Source organism: Notechis scutatus, chromosome 2 (genome assembly GCF_049901735.1).
Source record: "Notechis scutatus isolate UNSWTSFEM ecotype Mainland chromosome 2, rNotScu1.2, whole genome shotgun sequence".
Taxonomy (NCBI): Eukaryota; Metazoa; Chordata; class Lepidosauria; order Squamata; family Elapidae; genus Notechis; species Notechis scutatus.
This window is the reverse complement of record NC_142010.1, coordinates 129,862,062-129,885,715: the sequence shown is the minus strand read 5'-3', so window position 1 is coordinate 129,885,715 and position 23,654 is coordinate 129,862,062. Positions and strand designations below refer to the sequence as shown.

Below are 23,654 nucleotides of genomic sequence, written 5' to 3'. Positions count from 1 at the left end.
ACTGTGGCAAGAAACATCATAAAATGGAACAAAACACACAAAACTATCTCACTTAGCAACAGTAATTTTGGCTCAATTGTGGTTGTAAGTCAAGGACTACCTTATCTACCTTAAAACTGGACCTTACATTAAGGTCAAATGAATTTTAGAAAATCAATTTTTCTCAAGGTTTCCTGCAGTCTGGGTGACAGCCACTTGCTTAACAGGCTAATATCTGGAAGATTGTTTTCTTTCTTGCCTCCACAAGTTGTGAATTCCCGAACACTAAGTTTTTCAGAAGAAGTTTTTAAGAAGAGACTGGGCAACCATTTGTCTGAAATGGTATGGGGTTTCCTGCCTGAGCAGGGGGTTGGACTAGAAGATCTTCAAGGTCCCTTCCAACTTTGTATTCCTATTCTATTCTTATCCCTACCCCTACCCCATCCCTATTCTATTCACTTTAGGATCCAGATTGGGTTTTATCAGCATATTGAATAGTATGATTTCTTTCTTTTTAAAAGGCTCTCTCTTTCAAGGAGGAATTTACAATCCAGACTAAACTATTCCATCCTCTGTTATTTAACATAACAAATCACAATGAGTAAGGTTGAAATATGCAGGTGACCAGTTGCATACACTTGGTCATCATGCAGTGTCCCTAAATCAGGGTCAAACTTGCATTGTCACAGCAGTATCACATGATATAGAGGGACTTTCCCCCCTTCGCTAAACTGGGTGAGGACGGGGCCAGTACATGAGGCATCCGGCCTGCATGCTGCAAGTTTGACACCCCTGACCTAGATGAATGCATTTCCCAGAATTATATTTAAGATATGTGGATATATTCCTAGAAAACTTGGAGGGGGCTTTTGAGCAACATACTAAACTTTCAATGCTTGATTTGGGACTTTGAAAAACAGATCTAGAAATTTATTTAATTTACAAGGGAATAAATGCCTGAGAACAATTATGCAAAGTGCCTATCTATGCGTAATAAGAGCTTCAACAGGAATATTAGTCATACTTACCTGATAATTCCATACAACATTCTGGGAACCATTAGAATTCTTAATGAAAGAGGAGTTGGGATATTCTTGAAAGACTACATTTCAAGAAGAAGAACACAGATCCAGAATATCACTACTGTTTTTATTGGAATGATGTCATATTGGGACAACCCTGATATTTTCATAAAATCATTAGTCCCTTAAATTAAGTTGTGTAGTCTTCACAAATGGTCTACTGATAAATTGCAAGTTGTCTTGAGGGATATATGTAGTAGTGCACAGTTGTTGTTTCCCGTTAATGCCATAATGTGGACTCTACAGACACAAGTCTACAAATGGTTAGTTCATGAAATTGTATGAAACTCACTAAACTCATACCAACTGTTGGATAAGCTGGCATTTTTTTTCAAACACTCAGTAATGAGAGGAAAACATGGTAGTATGATTTCTCCTCCATCAAACTGATAGGGTGTACATTGTATTTGGAAGATCCATGGAATCAAATCTTGTCAACGTGACAAAGTTGTTCAAGTCATTTTTAACTTTGAGAGAATAATTTAGGAGTATACTGCTTCCACTAAATTACCATCTAAAAGTCATTTTAAAAAAATGTAATATTTCAGTTTTTTAAATTTTTGAATACATTGATGTAGAAAGTGCTCTTTTAAAGAAATATCCAAGTACAAATTGTAAATGTATTTTTTATTTATTTCTGATTGGAAACATTTTATTTTTCACATGGGTGGGGGGCCACTAAGAACAGACTATTTTATGGGATATGCTGGCAATTGAAATCTAACAAAATTCCTTTTGAAGAAACTAAACTCTAGCCATTCTGGAAAACTGATTTATAATAGACAGTGAAAGGGGTATAAGATCTTTCTATGATGAAATATTTAAAAACAAATCAATGTTACCTGTCCTACAGAAATGACAACAAGATCAATCTGGTGATGGTTAGCATACCTTGATAAAGGAAGAATTATTTACAAAAAGTTTTAACAAATACAAGCTTTGTAACTAATTGTTTAAAAGCTCTTGGAATAGACAATATACTGTAGATAGCACTGTGAAATGGGTACATATAAGACAAAATTGTGAGGAATGTACTGTGCATATGTCAGACAAAGTCCTTTGGATTTGTTCCATGTTGGACTCCAGGCTTGGGGAGATCCTCTGGAGATGACTCTTAGAGGTAGTGATTCACCCCCCTTCTTAAGAAGTCATTGTTGCTGGACAATTTTTATCCAGTTTCCAACCTTAGTTTTTTTAGGGCAGGTTGTAGAGAAGGTAGTCATGCAATAGCCACAGAGAATTCTCAAAGAAGCAGGTTATCCAGATATATTACAGTCAGGTTTCAGGCTTGGATATGGGACCAAAACAGCATTGCTTGTGCTTGTGGATAACATCTGTTGGGTGAAGGAGGGGTGGTGCATTCATCCTTCCTCTTCTTGACCTGTCAGTGGCCTTCAATAACATCAGATGTGGTATTCTTTTGCAATGGCTTTGAAGAGTGTTTGGCATTGTGTTGGCTAGTTGTCCTTCTTTTTCCTGGGCTGGTTGTAGCTAGAGTTGATGATGGGGAAGCCCAGCCCTCTGCCCCTCCTTTGCAGGGTTCCTTGGGGCTTGGTTCTCTCTCTTCCCCCATTGAATGTCTACATGAAGCCCCTGTGTGTGGTCACCTGATGGCACCATGCCATCACTATGCCAATTATACCCAGTTTTTATATCTCTACCCCTGATTATCCAAATGATGATATGGAGGTTCTGTCTCAGTGACTGGAGGCTCTATGAGGAACAACAGGCTTCAGTTCAATCCTAGCAAGACTCAGTGGCTTTAATTATTAGGGCCCCCTGGTTTTGGAGAGTTTCCATCACTAATTTTGAATGGAATGGAATTATCCCAAACAGAACCTGTGCACAATTTGGGAGTCCTTCTGGACTCACAGCTCCTGTTCAAGGAATGTGTGTACCAGTAGTGCCTGTTCTTGGACCACAAATCCCTACTCATGGTCACTCATTCTTAGTCACCACCTGAATGGACTACTGATTTACATAGGGTTGCCCTTGAAGACTATCTGGAGGCTGCAGCTGGTACAGACTGCAGTAGCACAAGCAGGTGTACGTGTTCCTTGATCAGTGCATGCTATACCTCTGCTCCATGAGCTGCACTGGTTATCTGTATGCTTCCAGGTTCAATGGGTGGAATTATTTGAGGGACTGCCTTCCCTGATAATGTCCACCTGTCTTATTAGGTCTGGCACGACAAGCATGGTGTGGGGTCCTGTCATGATGGAGCCCTGGAAAACAGTATTTTCTGTGGTGGCTCCTGCCCCTTAGAACATTATCCTTCCAGAGAATAGATTGGTTCTGACCCTGTTTGCTTCTTGTAAGGTCCTAAAGACAGGGTTTTGTCACTGGGTTTGGAGATCCGGATATGGCAGAGTCATGCAGAGGTTGGGCTAAATTATGTTTTTTAATAGTGGCTGCTGATTATATTCATGCACTTTTTAAAATGTGGTTTTGTGTTTTTATATAGTTTTTAATTATAGTTAGTTGCCCGGAATCATGAATTAGAGATAGGCAGGCATATACATTAAATAAATAGAATTATCTCATTTCCCCCCCTCTTTAACAACTCTTAAATTTTGTGCCCAAGGACTGGAAAACAACCAGCATAATCCCAATTTTAAAAAGGGATGAAGGGACTGAATACAAAAGATTAAAAATCAGCTTCATAAACAATTACAGCATGCTGTTCCCAACATGATTTCGCCTGAAATATCTAATCATGGGAGAAATCTTGACATAGAAAAAATATAAAGAAAAAAATATTTTCAATTATTCAGAAGTATAGTATATCAAAGGTTTACCTGCCAGAATTTTTTATTTTCAAACATATCTAAGTCACTCTGAATTATGTATGTATGTGTCCTTTTTTTAAAAAAAAGATGGATATCCTTGGAGGGATAGGTTTATATAAAAATAGGGTCAGAGGCGAGGATCTAGCAGTTCCTTCAATAGCTAACTTTTCAGCCTTCACCTTGTGTAGTCAATGCAAAATCTTCCCAATGTATCACCGGAGTCTGATGAAAGGAAGATCAAGGACAAAAAACAACAAAAAAGGAGACATTTCTATGTGATAAGCCAATGCTGCACAGCAATTCTACATAAGTTAAATACCAGCAGTAATCAAGCTCCCTTAGGAAGCCCAGTGAGAGCAGTAGATATTTACACATTTCACACAAAAGCTTCAGTGAGGTGGTGGATTCACATCTCCCACAATCATTTCATCAGGGCTGTGTGCCATTACGCACACGCAGACATTCCTCAAATGAAAAAAAAAAAAAACAGGCAAAAGTCTGAGACTGAACAAAGGCTATCGTGCTCCCAAGAATACTCACTTTTCCACTTCGTCTGTGTTTTCACATAGATCCTTGGTAACCCAGATTTTCCTTCTTCTGTCACAGGAGCAGCCAGCCATCTCACGGGACAAAAGAGCAAGTTGGCTGTAAGGCAGGGTACTTCTCAAGCAATAGCAACAGGATCAGGTAAGAATCCTTGCCTTCTCCTGCCTGCAGTATACTGATTAACCTTGTCTAGTCCTCTTAAAAAAGAAGAGTGAAAAAAAAAAGAACACTGGCAGGCTTAAGAACTAGTTCACTCACCATAAGAATGTGAAGCAAGAGATGAGTAACACCCACGTGACTGTTCTGGTAGGTAATTATCTGGGAAAAGAAAGCTTGGAGCATTAAAGAAAGAACTTTGCTTTACAAAGTTGTGTTTGAAGTGTCCTGGGGAGCAAAGGTGATTGCTGATTGACCTTTTTTCCCCCTCTATATAATATTAAACCTTTAAAACCAACAACAAATTCATGAGTTCATTAGCTTAGCAAAATAGTGTCTTTTTAATAATTGCTCCATTTCTGAATTAGTGCAGCGTTTCTTAGGGTGTGGGTCCCACAACTCCTGGGTATTCTCAAGACCCCCTCAGAAGTCCTCGAAATTAAGATGATTTGCCAGCCTATATTGAAAAAAATATATTAAAATTCTATCAAACAATTGCGAGAAGAGGTAGCAGCAACAAACACATCAATTTTATTTTTTAATATGATAAATTTCAATAAATGTAACCCACAGAAACAAAACCTCTTTTTGTGATCCTTTATAATTTTTAAAATTAGGACATAGGAAAGGCTCCTGAGAAGAAGAAAAAATGTTTAAGAAAAATGTTTCTTAATTGTTTCATTAGTGTATGTTGAGTGTGCTCATGTATTTATTTATTTTGCAGCATTTCCATATTGCCCCAGTCATAGAGCTTTGAGGGTGAACCAAAACAAACAAATCACAAAGCCATAATCAAAACAACAAAAAGGTAATAAAGCCAGTAACACATAGCTGCAAGAGCAGAACTACAAATTAGACTGAACCACTGAAAGAGGTTTTTGGTTCCCTCCTGAATGTTAAAAGGGGAGGGTACTATTATACTGAGAAGCAGGCAGGATGTTGCATAAGAGGCCTGGTCCATATGTCTTGACTCATGGGATGTTGGGGGCATAAGCAGCAGAAGCAGCATAGTTTAGAGCCGTGATGGTGAACCTATGGCATGCGTGCCGGAAGTGGAATGCAAGAGGTTGCCTGGAAGAACCCCACTGCGCATGTGCGCATGCCCCTGCCAGCCAGCTGATTGTTGCGTATCTGCCGTGCATGTGTGTGGGGAGACATGTGCACATGCGCAGAGGCATGCAGCATGCAGGGGGGTTGCATGCGCATGTGCAGAGGTGTGCATGGGATCACATGAGCATGTGCAGAGATGTGCAGTGCATGTGCAGGGGCCATGCACGCATGTGCAGGGGCGTGGAGGGAGTCGCATGTGCACTTTTAGCATACAACGTGGAAAAGATTAGCCACCACTGATCTAGAGGTTAAGGCAACAGGCTAGAAACCAGGAGACCGTGAGTTCTAGTCCCAGGGTGAGTTCTAGTCGCAGGGTGACTTTGGGCCAATCATGTTGTCTCAGCCCAAGTCACCTTACAGGGTTGTAGCTGTGAGGAAAATGGGAAGAAGACGGAGTGTTAGGCATGTTCACTGCCTTGAGTAAGTTATACTTCTAACAATTTGTTTAGTGACTGTTCGAAGTTACAATGGCACCAGTGGTGGGCTTCATTTTTTTTTATTACCAGTTCTGTGGGCGTGGCTTGGTGGGAATGGCCATATGACTGGGTGGGTGTGGATTTTTTTTTTTTTGCTTTTTGTCGCCTCTACCCATTTTGGGGAGCTTCCCACCCCTGGGCACACAGCACCCCTCCAAACTCCGTTTTGGGAGCTTCCTAGCCTCAGAGGTGCCTCTGGGGAGGCGTTTCTGTTCCCCTAAAGCTCCTCTAAGGCTCAGGAAGAAAAAAAACAGAGCATGGGAGGGGCACGCACAGGGATGGGATCCCACCGATATAACTACCAGTTCTGTTGCTCTGCGTCGCGTGCGCATACGCGAAGTTGCGCGTGTTGCGTGAGTGCAATTTATGACCTCCTGAGCTGCCCGGACAGCTGAGCAGCACTGCATGCAAGTGCGCAGTGGTTGGAAAAGCCTTTTTCCTGCTTTTCAACCACAGCTGTGTCACGCAAAGCAGCTGCGGTTGAAAAAGCAGGAAATAAAGGACAGGTAAGAGCCAGGGCAGGCAGGTGGGCAAAACAGCAGCAGACATAGAACCAGTTCTATGTCTGCTGTTTCAGAGCAACCGGTTCTACAGAGGTGGACAGAACGGTAGAATCCCACCCTGGGCACACAGCACCCCTCCAAGCTCTGTTTTGTGAGCTTCCTAGCCTCAGAGGAGCCTCGGGGGTGTTTTGCTTCCTTTGGGGCTCTGGAAGGCAAAAAATGGAGGGTGAATGTCAGGCGGGCGGGTAAACAAACATTGGGCGGGAGGGCGACTGGATCAGGGGCATGGCCAGCCAGAACTTACTATTGGTTCGGCGACCCATGCCAAATTCTTGCTACCGATTTGCCCATCTAGTGCAAACTGGCTGAATACCACCACTGAATGGCACCGACAAAAGTGGCTTAGGACCGTTTTTCACACTTAAATGGCCATTGCAGCATTCCCATGTTCATGTGATCAAAATTCAGATGCTTTGCAACTGGTTCGTATTTATGATGGTAGCAGGGTGCGGGGGTCGTGTGATCCCATTTGCAACCTTCTAGACAAGCAAAGTCAATGGGGAAGCCAGATTCACTTAACCACGGTGTTACTAACTTAACAATAGCAGGATTCATTCATAAACAAGTATGGCAAGAAAGGTCATAAAATGTGGCAAAATTCACTTAACAACGGTCTCGCTTAGTAACATAAATTTTGGCCTCAATTGTGGCCACACGTTGAGGACTAGCTGTATTTATTTTCAGCAAGGTAAGGTCATGAGATCAAACAGGCCCTCCTTTGAAAGCCCACTTGGGACCTTATCATTGAGACAAACAGAATGACATGTGCTTGTCATAGATTTACACAAGTTTGACTAGAGGTAAAACCTGAGGTGACTTTCTGGAGTAGCAAAGTGATATAGATCCCCACTGGGCACAGAAGTTGTTTTTCATACATGTTTTACTTTCTGTTCTGTTTTTCGTGAATAGTCTTGAATTTCAAATAGCATTGTGATACCACCAGGGAGGGGGAAGGGACTGTAATTTTATATATAAAGATTTGTTGCTGGGAAAGGCAGCTTCATCAAAATGTTGAGTCAAATAATAAAGCTTTCAAAAATGCTCACTTTTTTTAAAAAAAAAAAACTCTGTTTGCCATTTGAAGGCATGCTTTCGGTGTCCTGGTTAAGTCATCAGTTTTGTAACAACAGGAGAGAACTTTCCTAGGGCTTGGTGCCAAAATAGAGAACTCATTTGTATTTTCATTTCTCTTCAAAATGCCTTCACAGTTTTTACCCAAGTAGATCCCCGGCTTCTTCCTTTCCGCTTCCTCTTATGTTTAGCCCTGAGAACTACAGGAAATCCTTTGGAAGCTGCCCCCACCCAGCTTTTACATGCTTCTTTGCAATGCAAATTTTCCCAACAGATGCAGATGTTGATATGCAAATACCTGCAAAGCTATTGCCTTGCAGCTCTCCCTCCTGCCACCGCTGTTGTCTCCTCTGGTAAAACAGATACTAGCCATTTATTTCATAAGTTATAGTCTCAGAAGATAACAACCCTTAGAACAGGGATTGTCCAACCCCTTGGCTCTAGACAGGTAGTAATGTGCCCCCCCCACCCAAAACCATAAATATTTAACATTATAATGTGATTTATATACCTTAACTATATTATATATTTTATGTGCAGCCCAAGGCAATTCCTCTTCGCTCAGTGTGGCCCAGGCAAGCCTGACACGCCTCACATAGAGAGTCTTGTAACCTAGTACTAGTAGCCTAGTAACCCAACCTGGGAAAACACACAAAAATTCCAGGGCTGTAGCTTACTCCATCTTACTCCAGAAAGTTGAAAATTCAGTACAGATAGTCCTTGCTTAATGACTGGTTACTTAGCATCTGTTCAAAATTATGACAGACCCCCCCCCCCCCAAAAAAAGCTCCTTATGGCCCCATTTTAATGTTACAGCCACTGCAGTACCCCCCATGGCCATTTGCCCTTGTGACTGTTCATAGAGGTGTTGCAGAATCCTCCCCACCCCTCCTCCCTACCCTACCCTGCTGTCAGTAGGTGGACCGAGGGTGGGGGAGGTCCTTGGGAGACCCGGAGTAGGCGGGCCTGGGCCTGCGCTAGGCCTCTATGGGCGTCTTCCACCCTTGAGGCACCCCATGCTCTACCTAACAACCAGTGGTGCAGTGGTGGCACAGTGGTTAGAATGCAGTATTGCAGGCTAACTCTGCTCACTGCCAGCAATTCGATCCTGACCAAGGTTGACTCAGCCTTCATCCTTCAGAGGTCAGTAAAATGAGGAGCCAGATTGTTAAGAGGCGATATGCTGACTATGTAAATTGCTTAGAGAGGGCTGTAAAAGCACCGTGAAGCAGTATATACCTCTAAGTGCTAGTGCATCAGGGACAGCAAAGAGTGGGAGCCATTAAGCAAGGCTGTCTTACATAAGGGCCATCATCACTTGCGGCTGTAATGAGCAGATTCTATTTGAGGACATCCTGTACGTCCTAGAGGTTTGAGGACTGCCTGTACCTCCTGGAAGAAGGCATTACCAAGACATAGCTGTACTGTTGTGAAGAAAAATTAAGAGAAGAACATGTGTAGTCACAAGCTGATGTTGACCTGAAGCCTTTTTTTTAATGATAGTAAATATAGATAGCATGGTTTTCTTAATATTCACAAGCTATTGCTTTAATTCTTATCCTGACTTAGGGCAATTTGTTTGGCTTGCAACCAACACATTTTACTTTAAGAAATGGCTGGTTTAAAGAGATCTGAAAGCAATTACTCAGTAACAGAGTCAGGCTTGTCCATGTGGGCAACAAGTACAGTACCTATGAAACTTGGGAAAGGAGGAACAGGTTTTCCAAAACCAAGAGAATTTGGACTGGATTGTTGCAATTGCAGAACTGAAGAGGAGGCAGCGAGGCAGCAGCCAAGAGCAAGCAGCAGAAGAGGAGAACTAGCAATGGAAGAGGAGATCAAGTGATAAAAATTGGTAGGTGCTGGGACTGATAGTTGCCCATCTATTCAGCAACTTATCATATTTCCAGACACTGTCTGCAAACCTCACAAGTCTATTATAAAAAAGACATATTAACATTCAAGTCACCGCTAGAGGCAAATAAAAAACAATGCAAACGGTGAGTCAGTTCCTAAATATTTATACACCTCCTTTTTTGGCATATATTTTGTTCTTTGGTGTACGTATGTGGCCGTCTTAAATCACACCATGTGCCTCTTCTTGAGTTCCTTTTTACATCCCCGATGCACTTTCATGAATTACAGCCTTGCTCAAAGACAGAGGCAATTATGTCATGAAAAGTTTAGAGGACACATCAAATAAGAACTACATCATTTTTTACTTAGCCGTGGAACAAGCATCTCTTCTTTTTGCCTTGTTCCCATGATGCCACTTTCATTCTGATCCCAGCCCACAAGTCTATGTTAAGCCATTCTAAATTCTAATGGTTCTGAAGTCCAATCATATCCACCATCAGCTTTAAGTTGTACAAAAGATGTTTGGATCAGAGGTGGTATTCAGCAGGTTCTGACCAGTTCTGGAGAACCGGTAGCGGAAATTTTGAGGAGTTTGGAGAACCGGCATATACCACCTCTGACTGGAGATTTTACAGTATCCTTCCCCTGCCATGCCCACCAAGCGACTGCCACAGAACTGGTAGTAAAAAAAAATTGAATCCCACCACTGCTTTGGATGCATATGTCTACACTGAGGTGACCACCAGGGTAAAGAGATATTTACTGCCTGTTTCAAGATGATATGGACAGCCCCTCTCCAGTTCTTAGGCAGCCTCTCTGCTATTGTCTAATGAAAAAAAGAACCTGATCCAGCCTGGGTGTCAGGTGCAAGAAACCAGAACAACTCCGTGAATAAGCCAAAGCAGTTTCTTTATTGTTGATCACCTATTTTAAAATAATCTAGTCAGACTGGCTGCATTACCTTGAAAACCAGCAGATAAAAGCTTCACTAGTCTGGTCTATGTAGCTTCCTCCCATGGAGCAACTCTATGCTGGCTTTCCTCTTTACTGCCCCCTCTCCCTTAGCTGGTGTTTCCACCACATCAGGCTCTGCTGCCTTCGTCAGACTTGCGTAAGGTCACTCAAGCTGGCAGTGTTGGCTTTTGCTCAAGGCTGAAATATGTTTACAGGGAAGTGATGGGGCTAACCCTAGTGCTTTAAGCCCAGCACAGAGAAATTTACAAGTCAGGACTGGTAGACTGTCCAAGAAAAAGAAAGGTCAACTGGGGAGCAATCTTAAACAAAAAGTGTTCTTCCTTAAGATTTGCTCCCGGAGATTGCATTCCCTCCTCAATCCCTTTTCCCCCTCACTTCATCCAGTTTGCCTCAGGACAGAGTGGGAGGAGGGAGAAAGAACACAAGATGCAGGCTAGAGACAGCCAGCAGGGTCCTGGCGTTAATGGCATCCCATTCCTGTTTACAGATTACAGATTAACAAAGTTGGAATGGACCTTGTAGGTCATCTAGTCCAACCCCCCCCCCCGCCCAAGCAGGAAACCCTACACCATTTCTGACAAAGGGCAGTCCAATCTCTTCTTGAAAGCTTCCAGTGATGAAGCTCCCACAACTTCTGAAGGCAACTATTCCATTGGTTGATTGTTCTCACTGTCAAAAAATTTCTCCTTATTTCTAGGTTGAATCTTTCCTTGATCAGCTTCTAGCCATTATTCCTTGTCTGGCCTTCAGGTGCTTTGGAAAATAGCTTGACCCCTTCCTCTCTGTGGCAGCCCCTCAGATATTGGAAGACTGTTATCATGTCTCCCCTGGTCCTTCTCTTCACTAGACTAGCCATGCCTAGTTCCTACAACTGTTCTTTATATGTTTTAGTGTCCAGTCCGCTAATCATCCTGGTTGCTCTTCCCTGCACTTTTTCTAGAATCTCAACATCTTTTTATAGTGTGGTGACCAAAACTGGATGCAGTATTCTAGGTGTGGTCTTACTAAGGCTTTATAGAGTGGTATTAGTACCTCACTTGATCTCATCCAATGTTTTCTCTGGTGGTCAATGTCCTATCAAAAAGGGAGTGTGATAAGACCAGATAATTAAAGCAATACTTTGCCCATCATATAATCAGCATAATCAGGATATACCATTCAGCAGCAGATGGAACAAGGGTAAGAGGGTCAGGATGGCAATGGAGTAGCAAATTTCTGACTGCCTGTTCCTAGAGTCTCCTGCATCTGCCGAGGCTCCCTTTTGCTGCTACTTCCTATTCACTTGTTTCTTCTTAAGTATGAGAGCATCAACAGCAGCATCCATGCAAGTTATTTTTGTGCCCTGTTTAAGCCTGCGTTGATTTGAAATTAAACCTGAAGAGAGTCCAGAGTGTATCTAATCCAAGTCCCCTGATCAGTGCCAAGTCTCTCTGACAGCCTCTTTTTAAAGACCTCTAGCAAATGAGATCTCACTATATTATGTAGCAGCCTGTTCCACTGGCTGATATCTTGCACAATTAGGACGTTCCTCCCAATGTGTAGCCTGAATCTACTTCCTTGTAGTTTTAAACCAATAGTTTCCTCCCTGTATTCTCTGAGGCAATAGAAAATAAGATGACTCATCCTTCTGTGTGACAAGCCTCCATCTCTCCAACAGCCGAGAGCTCTTCAAGGCCAGGTTTAATCAACCAAGAGAATCTGTTCTGTTAAACTTTTAAAGCTGTAGGAGGCACCATCCAAGTCTTTTGATGTGTCTGATGAAGACCTATACATCTTTGGATTCAGCTCTGTATTGACAAAATACTGCACTTGAAAATATTTTCATGGCAAGGGTCATTAATAAAAATATTAAAGTAGCAAGGAAACCTCTGACCTCTGAACTAAGAAGATTCAGTCTGGATCTTATTGCTGCTGTTATACGGAATCTACTAGGAAAACCACTGTCTTTGAATCTCAGTCTCTCCATTAGGAATATATACTGTAGTTTACAAAGCAGTCCTATTACAGTAGTATAATGAAATGCTGGTTCAGTCAAGTGGCACTTCACAATTGGCAGGTCCCATTTCAAAACTAATAGATTATGGAAGCTCCATTGTTGTTGTGGTATTCTTTTATTTATTTTTTTCCAATCAAGAACAATCTAGGGAAGCACTATAAACTCATCTGCTATCTGAAAGCTTACATTTCCCAAAGTCAATATTTGACCAACTTACTTCCACCTCATTTCATTGATCATGTGGCAGACCCGATTGTAAAATTTAAATCTGCAAATGTATCATTTAATCTATACCTGTTTTCAGGGGTGGGCTTCTGGGGGTTCGGGAAAACCCCTGGCTAAGATTCTGCACAGTTCGGAGAACCCACAAATCCCACTCCTGGCTGGCCCTGCCCATTCCATCCCAGGAGTCCCCACGCAGGCCATTTTAGATGCAGGTAAGTGCAGGGTGCGCATGGAGGCTTGGGGAGGGTGAAAAATGGGCCTCCCAGAAGTTCAGGAAGGCCAGAAATGGGCCTGTTTCTGGCTTTCAGAGAGCCTCTGGAGCCCGGGGAGGCCATTTTTGCCCTCCTGGAGGCTCAAGGAAAGCCTCCGCAGCCTGGGGAGGGCAAAGACGCCCCCTCACCATGGTGCAGGAGGCTGAGTAGGCCACAGCCACCATGGCCATGCCCACCCAGCAACCAGGCAGAGAACCTCTTGCTAAAATTTTTGAAGCCCACCCCTGCCTGTTTTGGAGGCCTCATTCTTCAGTCATGAATTCCTCTCCATCGCTGTCTTCTGCCACATTGTTCTCTTAGGGCCACAGTATGGTAACAGCTTTTTTTGTGATGGCAAATAGACATTTTAATGTGTTGACTGTTTTAATGCTTTATTGTTTTAAAATAATTTAAAAATTTTTAATTGTAATATATGTTTTGAATTGTGAGCTACCCAAGAGTCGTTTGTTGAGGTGGGCTTTAGAAATCAAATAAATAATTAAGAATCTTCAAAACATTGGTGCCACAACTGTTGATCATCCCCAGAGTTTCTCGTAGCTTCCGAGATAAAAAATGTAGATTTCCCCACCTCTTTCTTTGTTGAAGAAGAGTTTTAAAAGGCAAAGTGAGTGTCTTCAGCTACATAGGTGGTACCTATTTCCCTTCTTAAAACTCTAAACTCTTTCCTCAAATGCGGGTCAGAATCTGGTCTTGTCCTTCAGCAGCCCTGTCTCAGATAGTGTGCCTCTGTGTTCAACCTATTTCCTTGCCTATTTCTTCAAAGGTAAAAACCCGGAGGGCCAAAAAACAAACAAACAAACAAACAAACAAAACAAACAAACAACAACAACCAAGGCTGCTGGGACATTTTGGATATTATTCTTTTGCTCTCCAAACTGTATAGATCCTACCCTTAGCAACTATCCACTGTTCTGCAGCAAAGGAAAAAGAGTCAAACAATGAAAGCCAGGTATTTCCAGTGTATATTGAAATGCCCACATATGACTGCCAGGGAGGAATTATATAGTATATCCTGTGATAGCAGTGGTAGTTCTATTAGAGGAACACAGAACCCTCAAGGCATATTACATCTATTTCAAAGCATATTACTGGCCCTCCTAGGTAGTTAAAAACAAAACAAAACATCTAGGCAACGGCTTCCCCAAGGTTGGATAAGTATTTTCCTCAGCCTTTGTCTGAAAATTTGTGGAAGTGACCTGGGACCAATTGCACAAATAGGCAATTATTTCTATGGAGGAATTTATCCTGGCAACCAAGATATCAAATAGACAGCCGTGGAAAGCTGATCAGCAATGAATTCTGTTTAACAGCTCTTTATAACAGCTCCTAAAATGGAAAAACAAATGCATTATTGATGGGCCTTGCATGAGGAAGCAGATGCTGGAGCACTCATCAAGAATTTCACAACCATCTGTAATAAACCATTATTTAAGCAGGAACTAGCCTGTGAGAATGTGGCCTATCATTTGAAATGCTGAACCACTTCATCTAAAGAACAAACAGGAAAAGCCATACAGCCAAAGTGAAGCTGATTTATAAATGCTCTTGAGTTTGCAGAGGCCCATTTTGTGTGAATTTAGGATGATCTAATTATAACTCTAGAGTATTCCTTGTGCTTTGGGGATCATGAAATATCATCCCTTAACTTTTGTTGCACAGATTTTTAGTGATTGGGGGGGGGGGGGAACTGTGCCATCAAGTTAGTGTCAATTTCTAGCAATCTCTTAGATAGCACTTTTGCAGGATGATCTGCCCCCTAATTGTTCCTTTAGGTCTATGGAAATTCTCAGTCATTCAGGTCATGGCTGTTCCATGGTTGTCTCAAAAGGCAACTGGATTTTGTTTTTCCTTGGAGACATTTTGCTTCTCATCCAAGAAGCGTCTTCAGTTCTGACTGAATGGTGGAGAATGTAAGGATTTGTGTTCCTTGCAGTCATCTGGTCAATAGCCCTCTTTCTGAGACTCATTGAGGCTACTTGGAGGTTCATCTGTGTCCTCAGCGTTACCTGAATAGTACAAATAGGTGTGGAACCTTCTTGGAACTGCTGAAAGGACTGTGTTGTAAACAGGAGATAAGTGGTGTCATATTCCTTCAAGTCTTGCAATAGGACACCCACCATAATTGACTCCATCCATCTTGCTGTTGGATGTGCTGCTTTCATCTTCCCTTTTAATTTTAACGTATTTATTGCTTTCCTGTTTTAAACTTTTATACTATAGTTTTATTGGATTGTAAGCTGAGTCACATGACAGAAAGATGGGCAGCAAATAAATGTAATAAGTAAATAAATAATAGACTCCCCCAGAGAGCAAGATCTTCGCATAATGTGTCCAAAATATGATCATTTGAATTTTGTAATTTGTAGCGGTGGATTGATTTGTGCAATGCCCATGTGTTTGTATTCTTAGCTATTCATGATACTTTTGGGCGTCTTCTCCAACACCAAAGTTCAAAAGCATCAATACTCTTCCCATCCTGCTTTTTTCAAATTCCAAATTTCACTACCATATAGTGTCACAAGAAAAGCCATTCCTTGTATGATTTTTGTAGGTGTAAACACATTATGACATTTGAATGTATTTTCCACGGTGTTCATTGTCATTTACCAAGTTCTAGTCTACCATACATTTCTTGACTGCTGGTTCTTTTATGTTGCTAGTGATCATAAAAGGCATTTGCTGTCTATGACCTCAATATCTTCATTGTGTATTCTAAGGCTGGCAGCTGTATCTGTTATTATTTGCTTAGTTTTTTTTATATTTAATTATAGTCCCATTTCTCCACAGTGGTCCTTGACTTTCATTACTAGAGCTTACAGATTCTTTCCATTTTAGCTACTGTAATAGTGTCATCAATTTAGAGCAGGTTATTGATGTTTATCCCTCCAGATACATACTGAGTATCATTTGCATAATGATTACAGAATCAGTTGCTTGATGTAGGAGTTAAATAGGAGTGGAGAGAGTCAAGAGCCCTTGGGATCCCTTCTTACCAACCCCACCTGGAACCAGACTTAGCACTGGGAACTATCACAACACTGTTCCCTCTCCCAAACCCAATGTTGATCCAGAAATGTGGATCCATGATTTATGGTTTTGAAGGTTACTAAGAGATACAGGAGAGCAAAAATGGATGCGCCATGCCTATCCTGATCCTTCCAGAGATTACTCACAAGCATATTCAGATCTCAGTTTTGTATCCTGGTTTGAAATTAACTGAAAATGGCCCAGGTAATTTATTTCCTTTGAAGTTGCAAACTGACCACCTTCTCAACAAATGTGCACCAAAGGGGAAAAAATGGAGACAGGACAAAAATAGTTGGATGTTGTTGGATCTAATAACATTTCTTAGGGACAGGATGGAACACTGCCACTGGAGCTGTCCCCTCTCAGTTTCTGGATCCAACTACATAACGTCTCCCAGGAGGCCTTAACTAGCCTTGAGGGATGAGGATCTAATACACAAGTGGTTATGCCTACAGCTTGAAGACCCAGTGCATTTGCTTGGGACTAACACATTCAAACTATTCTCAGATAACCATGCCAGATTGTGCTTTAGTCAATCTCAAAGAACCTGAATGGTGAGAGTTTAACACAGAGTAGATATGAGTGACTTTATCCAACAGATGCCTTCAGTTGTGTTCACAGCGGTGCTGTAGATATTCCTCTACCTGCTCTCCCCCAGTCAGGAAGAACTGGATTGCCCTGAACAGGGCTACTAGCTGGCTATGTGTGGGTGTGATGAATGTAGAACGATAATTATGTTTCACTTGTTGTCATGACGCTATCTCAGAATTACAGGGTTCTATCTGACATTTTTGTCAAAAATGAGTTAAGAGTATGATAAGAATCTATCTACCATGACTTAATTTTTACACAACTTATTTTGTAAAATTTCTAAATAGATTCACCACAAATAGCAAAATTACAAGGTTCTCTCTACACCAGTGATCCCCAACCTTTTTTACGCCGCGGCCCGGTATCCCCAACCTTTTTATGGCGTGGCCGGTACCGACATCAGTTGGCGGCGCGCCATCTTGTTTGATGAAAAAGTGCTTCCAGTGAGCTTTCTCACCGGAAGCACTTTTCATCAAAACAAGATGGCGGCGCCAGCAAGCCAGCGGCCCGGTAGGACTTGTTCCACGGACTGCACCGGTCCACGGACCGGTGGTTGGGGACCCCTGCTCTACACTATCAGAACTACAGGGTTATATTTGCAGCAGCCAATTGTTGTGCTTGGTTGCTCCCATGTGACAGAGAAAGGATGGAGCCTGCAGCACCTACTGTTGCCTCCATTTCTGGACATGTGAATACTGAAATAATGTCTCTTTTCCATGATATGGAAGCAAGTTCAGACTTATAGGAACGGAGTGGATCCGAGTATGTTCCAGAAACTGAAGATGACCAATTGGATATGGAACTTTTAATTGAAAATGAGTGATTCAAACTCTCTTACCGTCAAACTGTATTCAACAATGAATTTAACCTGGCATTCCATGTACCCAAAAAAGATCGCTGTGACCTTTGCGAGGAATTGGGCAGGTAGAAGAGATGCTACAAAAGAAATATGATTTGTATATCCAACAGAAGAATTTAATGAGAGATCACAGACAGGAAGAAAGAGGAGACAAAACTAAGGTGGTAATATGTTTTGCCATGGAAAATGTCATCACTTTGCCAAAATCTGGTACAAGCATTTTTTTTTACAAGCGTAAACTTGTACAATATGACTGCTCACACATCACATCCAGGACAAGGATACTATGCCATTTGGACGGAAGTAATGGGAGGATGTGCTGGAAACAATATAAGCTAGTGCTGTGATACAAATTTTGGAAAATGTAGTGCAAGATCAACTGCATGCAGCGCATCTAACATTATGGAGTGACAGCTGCATTCCACAAAATAGGAACTCACACGTGTCTTTTGCAATAACAGATTTTCTTCGGAATCACCCAAACATTGAAAGCATTGAAATGAAGTTTTCTGTACCAGGCCACTCTTGCATTCAAGAAGTAGATAATATGCATAGCATAACTGAATGTACTATGCTACCAGCAGAATTCTTTTCACCAGTTTCTTTCCTAAGATTGCCGAAAAAAGCCAAGCGACGCATTCAAAATCATCTAGATGAAGCCTGCACATTTTAAAAATTACTCCATGTGTTCAAAGCAGTTTCAGTACAGTAATGTGCCATATGCTAAAGTTTCACAACTAAAATTCACCCAGAACCATTCAACAGTAAGGTTCAAGACAACCTTCACTGTGGAAAATTGGACTACGGTCACCATTCGTGCCTTTGAAAAGAAGTCGAGGAGTGTTTGCGGGAAACCTGCTTCTCCAACACCACCTGCCACATCTGTTACATTGCCTGTGCCTAAGACAGGGTTACAGGTACACACACTATCCAAAGCAAAACAAGATGACCTAGAAAGTATGCTCAAATGGATGCCTAAAGTTGATAATGACTATTACTGCACCATTTTGAAGAAACCGTTATGCAAAACTGGGGTTAAATACTAATTCTCCGTATTAAGACATGCATTTACATTCTTACATTTAATGGTGCACCTTCAAATTGTAATTTGCAAGCATTTTATGGCCACAAAAACAAATTCAAGTTGCTATCAAGTTGAATTCAGTGCTTTTTTCAAAAACATTTTTATTAAATTTTGTAATTCTCATTTTTATGGTGTAACAGTGTGACAAGGTTCTACCTGATATTAAGAGCCTCCAGTATGACCCCCATGATGAGCCACCGTTGGCCTCATTTTTTTTCTTGCATGCACTGTTTGTTGGTAGGCTCACATACCAAAATGTTCCCTTCTACGTACAATGGGGTAACCAGTACAATTTTTCAAATGTTTACGGCTCATTTCCTGCAAAATGCTCATGACACACATAGAACCCTGTAATTCTGAGGTAGCGATGAGGTAATCCTTAATAAAGCCTTTTAGCTTGATCAGATTTATTCTTCATTCTCCACCAGTGGCACTCTAAACTTCTCTTCTGCTGTTTCATCTCATGGAATACCAGCCAGTGACTAAGGCATCAGTAATTCTGTGCAGCAAAATAACCCCAAGTTCCCTCCAAAATCAGCAGGGCGCATCAGGTGCCTAGGGCAGATCAGCAAGTAGGACTTATTCCCTGAGGCAGGGAGTTGCTGTAGAGAACTCCAAGGTTAATAAAGAGCCATCTCTGATTCTGATCATGACAAAGGATTAACCATAACTTCTCCCAATTCTAGTTATGTTACCAGTTCCTGTTGTAATGACGAGGCAGTCGAGTTGCTTCATTATGATCAACTGAATCATGATGACTTTATTGGAGTCTAGTCTTGCATTTATACACATTTTTAGTAATCCTCCAACATTGATTAACTTTGGTTATTGCTTAACTTTTGCTACTGTTTAGCATAGTAATTAATACAATTAATTATCTCTAGTTAAAGTCTAACACATTTTTACTTCCTCTCTCTAATCCTCCTTTAGATTAGTGACTTTGTTTGCCTGAGTTGTATTTGCTTGTAAACATTCTATATCTGAGGTTTGCCATCCAAGATAAGAACATTCCTGCAATTACAACTCTACAAGTTCCCTGAGACAAAAATCAGACCTAATGTAGGGCCTTTGCTGTGAGTAGGGCCCTTGATGAATTCAGGTCAAATCAATGGTTGCTCGCTGGCCATGAACTCCTAAGCTGCGTCTGACTCTGTACTCAGGGAAGGCAAATTAAAACTCCTGAACTAGTCTGGGGAAGGCCACTGCCAGCTTAGCTGCAGCTTGGTTAGGAAAGCCAGTAGGCAGCTGTGAGGTTGTGATAATAGCAGCAATCCCATCTGATCCCTAATCAATAGGGTCCCATCTTCAGTTATCTGTGGGACAGCGCTTCTAAAAGGCCCCAATATTGGGTGACTACAGCCATTCCACCACCCCCTAAAGTGGTAGCTGTGACCACACTGGAAACTCAAGTGGGCACTTGTCTAAGTGGGGAGTTCTCCCTTCCATACTTAACCAAGTGAAACATGCCAGATCATCCATCTCCTCCTTTATATAACTATGGGTGAGGAATGCCCTATTACAGGCCAACCTGGTATTCAGAAGCAGCAGCTGAAAGCGAGAGCTGCTGACTGGGATTTTGAGTCTAACTTTTGCCACTGTAGTATTGCAACATTTTCAACAGCTGAATGGCAGCATCTCCAGGCCAGCCCCATGTGCTGATTGGCAGCACCATTGACACCTCATCATCATCTCATCACTTAGACTGGACAGCCATGCTGCCCAGCTTAGCTTTGGGTTTCCTAATAGCTGCCAAGCAGTTCATCTCCCCAGGTATCCAACAGCACCCCCCTCCATTTTTTGCATTCCTGGGCTTCAGGGAAGCCTCCTGGGTGAAGCAGTAAGACAGTGAAGGGAATCCTGGCACAGCTGATCATAGGAACAGCTGATTGTCAGGAGGGGAAAAAAAGAAGGAGTGATTGGGCAGGGAAGAATGCAGTCCGCAATGTCGGGCATGCGCATGATGTGCATGCGCAATAAGGACTGATTGGGTGGGAAGGGGGAGAGGTGGGTGAGGAGGGGAGGGGAGGGGCCTGCCAGGGGCACAATTTGCAGCTTCTCTAAACTGTGCAGAACCATAACAACCGGTTCTATAGAACCGATCCGACCCGGTAGAATCCCACCCTGGTCACATCTTTGTCCTTCGAAGAACAGAATCCTAAATGCTACATTATGCTTTTATGTGTAACTGAGTAGGCATGCTAGACTCTCTATGACTAGCTACACAATAGAAAATATACGTTGCTATATGTGTATTATACCAAATGCCTCTGGTATTTATAACTGTTCCAGGCTTTAGTCAGATCAAAGGCTTTTTTTTTCTTGGAGTTTTAAAGATTATTTGCCTGCCTTTTGATCTCTTACTACCCTGTGCCAATTCTCTAATAGAGGTGCTCCAAAATCCACAAGAGTGCATATGAAAGTCATCTTTGAATCATTCAAGCAGTTGCATTTTTTTCCAGGCCAATGCCAAACTGAGTTTAATCATTCAATTCCACACATCTGAAGCATCTCCTCTGAAGATTTGCATAGCTCTATTACTCATAGGGCAAAGAACATAAAAGTGCCATTAATACATTTCAAGGCCTGATGTCCCTTCTTTCAAATATAAGAAGAAACATTTACTATTCTACTTGTGAGGACATAAAGAATGCTTTTGTTTCCCAACTGTGGGCTGGTGTTGTAAAACAGGAAAGGTTATTAGGCTGGCCTTTAAATGCACCTCCTGGCTCCTTTTCCATATGCATTAACAGAATACATATTAAACTTACTCTTCCAAAAAGAGAAATCATCAGCCAGTTCTGATGTGATAGCAAATTGACAGCTCATTCTGTCAACAATTCATTGTGTTTTGAAATAACACTACAATTGAGGGCTAAGATGCGTCATTAGCTCAGCTGCAGCTTACTAAGAAGCAACATTTGGCATACATTTATTGGTTCGTTTCTATCCAAAATTTCTTTTGGTATCTTACGATGGTATATAATGGGAGATTCTCCCCATGAGGCTACCATCAAAATAGCAACCTCTAAGTTAGATGGGTTGAAGACCTGCAATCATTGAGTTTTGTGGTTAACGCACAACCATAACCCAATAATAATGTATGGTGGTTTGCTTATTGATTTGTAATAAGTGCAAGATGTGAAGGTACCATTTATGAGTCAGAATTACACCAGCAAATTAGGCTACAATGGCATATTGAGTAAGAGCTCACGTTATAGTTTATGTATTTATTTATTAATTGTATATGCTCCCCATCTCGCTATCCAAAGATTTTGTGTGACCAAGTATCTGAAAGTTATCCAGTCAGCTCCATAATCAAGTAGATGCTTTGACATGATCCTGCCCATGTTTAATATTACCATAATGTTTACTCCTTGCCTAGTCCAGTCCAGTAATCCAGTCCAGTACAACCCTCCCTTCCTTCCTTCCCATCTCACTCTCAGAGCTGTTTACAACTTTAGCCATTATTTGCAGGGGTGGGATTCTACCAGTTTGCACCGATTTGCTAGAACCGGTTGTTAACATTCTAAGCAGTTCGGAGAACTGGTTGTTAAAAGAAATTACTGGCCTAATCCTGTAAGGAAGGCAGGAAGGAAACATTCTGGTGGTGCTTACAGAAACTGCCTCTCTGTTAACCCTTATTACATTCTTGGTAGGACTAGACTTCCTGTCCTGGAACTTCTCTGGAGTTTTTTTCCTTCCTTTGCTGGTACTTTGCTTGTGTGGAATGACCTTTCAAAGTTACAATGGCACTGAAAAAAGTGACTTATGACCATTTTTCACACTTACAACTGTTGCAGTATCCCCACAGTCATGAGAGGCCAGGCGAGGAGATGCGTGGCTCGATGTGACTGATATTGAGTTGGCCACGCCCAGCCAATAACATGACCACCAAGCCATGCCCACCAACTAAGCCACACCCACAGAACCGGTTGTTAAAAAATTTGAATCCCATCCCTGATTATTTGGTGGTATGGTATACTGAGACCAAAATATATTCTGTAACTGTTGATTCATCTTTATAAGTCCTAGAAGATGAAAATGTTTCATTAATTACTATTTATATATTTAAACTGCATATGCATCACAGGACTTCCTGAGTAATAGTGTGTTCTTGCTCTTTCTTGTGTAGAATTTGTGTCTTTCAAAATGCTCCAAGGGCAAACTTTGTTTTTTCCCCCCAAAGGGCAGTCTCATTGAAGTTTATATAAGCAAATGTTTGTTCACCAAGATGGACACAGAATAGGAAACAAATGGAACCTCTGTTCTGCTGGTTTTATATTAAGGGCAGGCAACCCTTTTTCTTTCAGACAAAGAAGCAGGAAGAGAAAATCTACACTGAAAGCCAAATTGTATTTAACTGTTTGGCTCTTTGTGGTACATGAATGGAGCTTTTAAGTGGGGGAGTCTTGAGAATATGTTCCTGCTGTTAAGGAGTAGAGAACAAACATTTACAAAACAGCTTTACTGATCCAATTCTCAACAAAGCAAGGCCACCTCGTTGCTATCTAAAATTAGAGGTTTCCCAAAACCACTGCATTATCCCATGAGCTACAGGGGGAAATGTACATTCAGAATTTCTCATGGCATTATTCTTCAAATGGGATAACTGTAGGAGGTCTAGAGTTTAGCAGTAAACCAATAACAACCCCCCCCCCCGCCCCAAAAAAACAACACTTTAGCTTCTTGCAAGTCTGAAAACAAAATCTGCTGGTTGGACCCTTTTATATAAAGCAGAAATCCTGCATTTTTGTGTATATTTACTTATCCTCTTCCTCATTTAGTACTAATACATTGCAATTTAATCAAGACCAGGTTGATCTGGGTTTCACATAAGTATATTTGTTTGTAGCAACTCAATCCTACGTACGTCCAAGTGCCACTGAATGCAAAGGGACTTATACTAAAGTGTGAACATGTAGGATCTCAATCTAAGTATACCACCAGCTCATGGGTTCTTAATCAAAACACAACCATTACATCTTTTTTTCCCCTT

The 23,654-nt window shown here is 41.6% G+C and overlaps 2 protein-coding genes across 4 annotated transcripts in view; both read right to left on the bottom strand.

Moving 5' to 3' along the window:
- Nucleotides 1-4,532, bottom strand: part of MMD (monocyte to macrophage differentiation associated) — a 38,398-nt gene extending 33,866 nt beyond the window's left edge. Inside the window, exons 1-2 of one of the 3 annotated variants that reach the window (XM_087956196.1) lie at nt 4,391-4,532; nt 1,904-4,072 (exon numbers count right to left, since the gene is read on the bottom strand). Coding sequence is in view for 1 of the 3 variants with exons in the window: in XM_026680780.2 (XP_026536565.1) it covers nt 4,391-4,470 (80 nt within the window). In the remaining 2 variants the exon portion in view is untranslated. The remainder of the gene's footprint in view (nt 1-1,903; nt 4,073-4,390) is intronic. The other 2 variants (XM_087956197.1, XM_026680780.2) reach the window with 2 other exon arrangements.
- Nucleotides 4,504-23,654, bottom strand: part of SMIM36 (small integral membrane protein 36) — a 42,033-nt gene continuing 22,882 nt past the window's right edge. The window contains exon 2 of the mRNA XM_087956200.1: nt 4,504-4,593. The gene's annotated coding sequence lies outside the window, so the exon portion shown is untranslated. The remainder of the gene's footprint in view (nt 4,594-23,654) is intronic.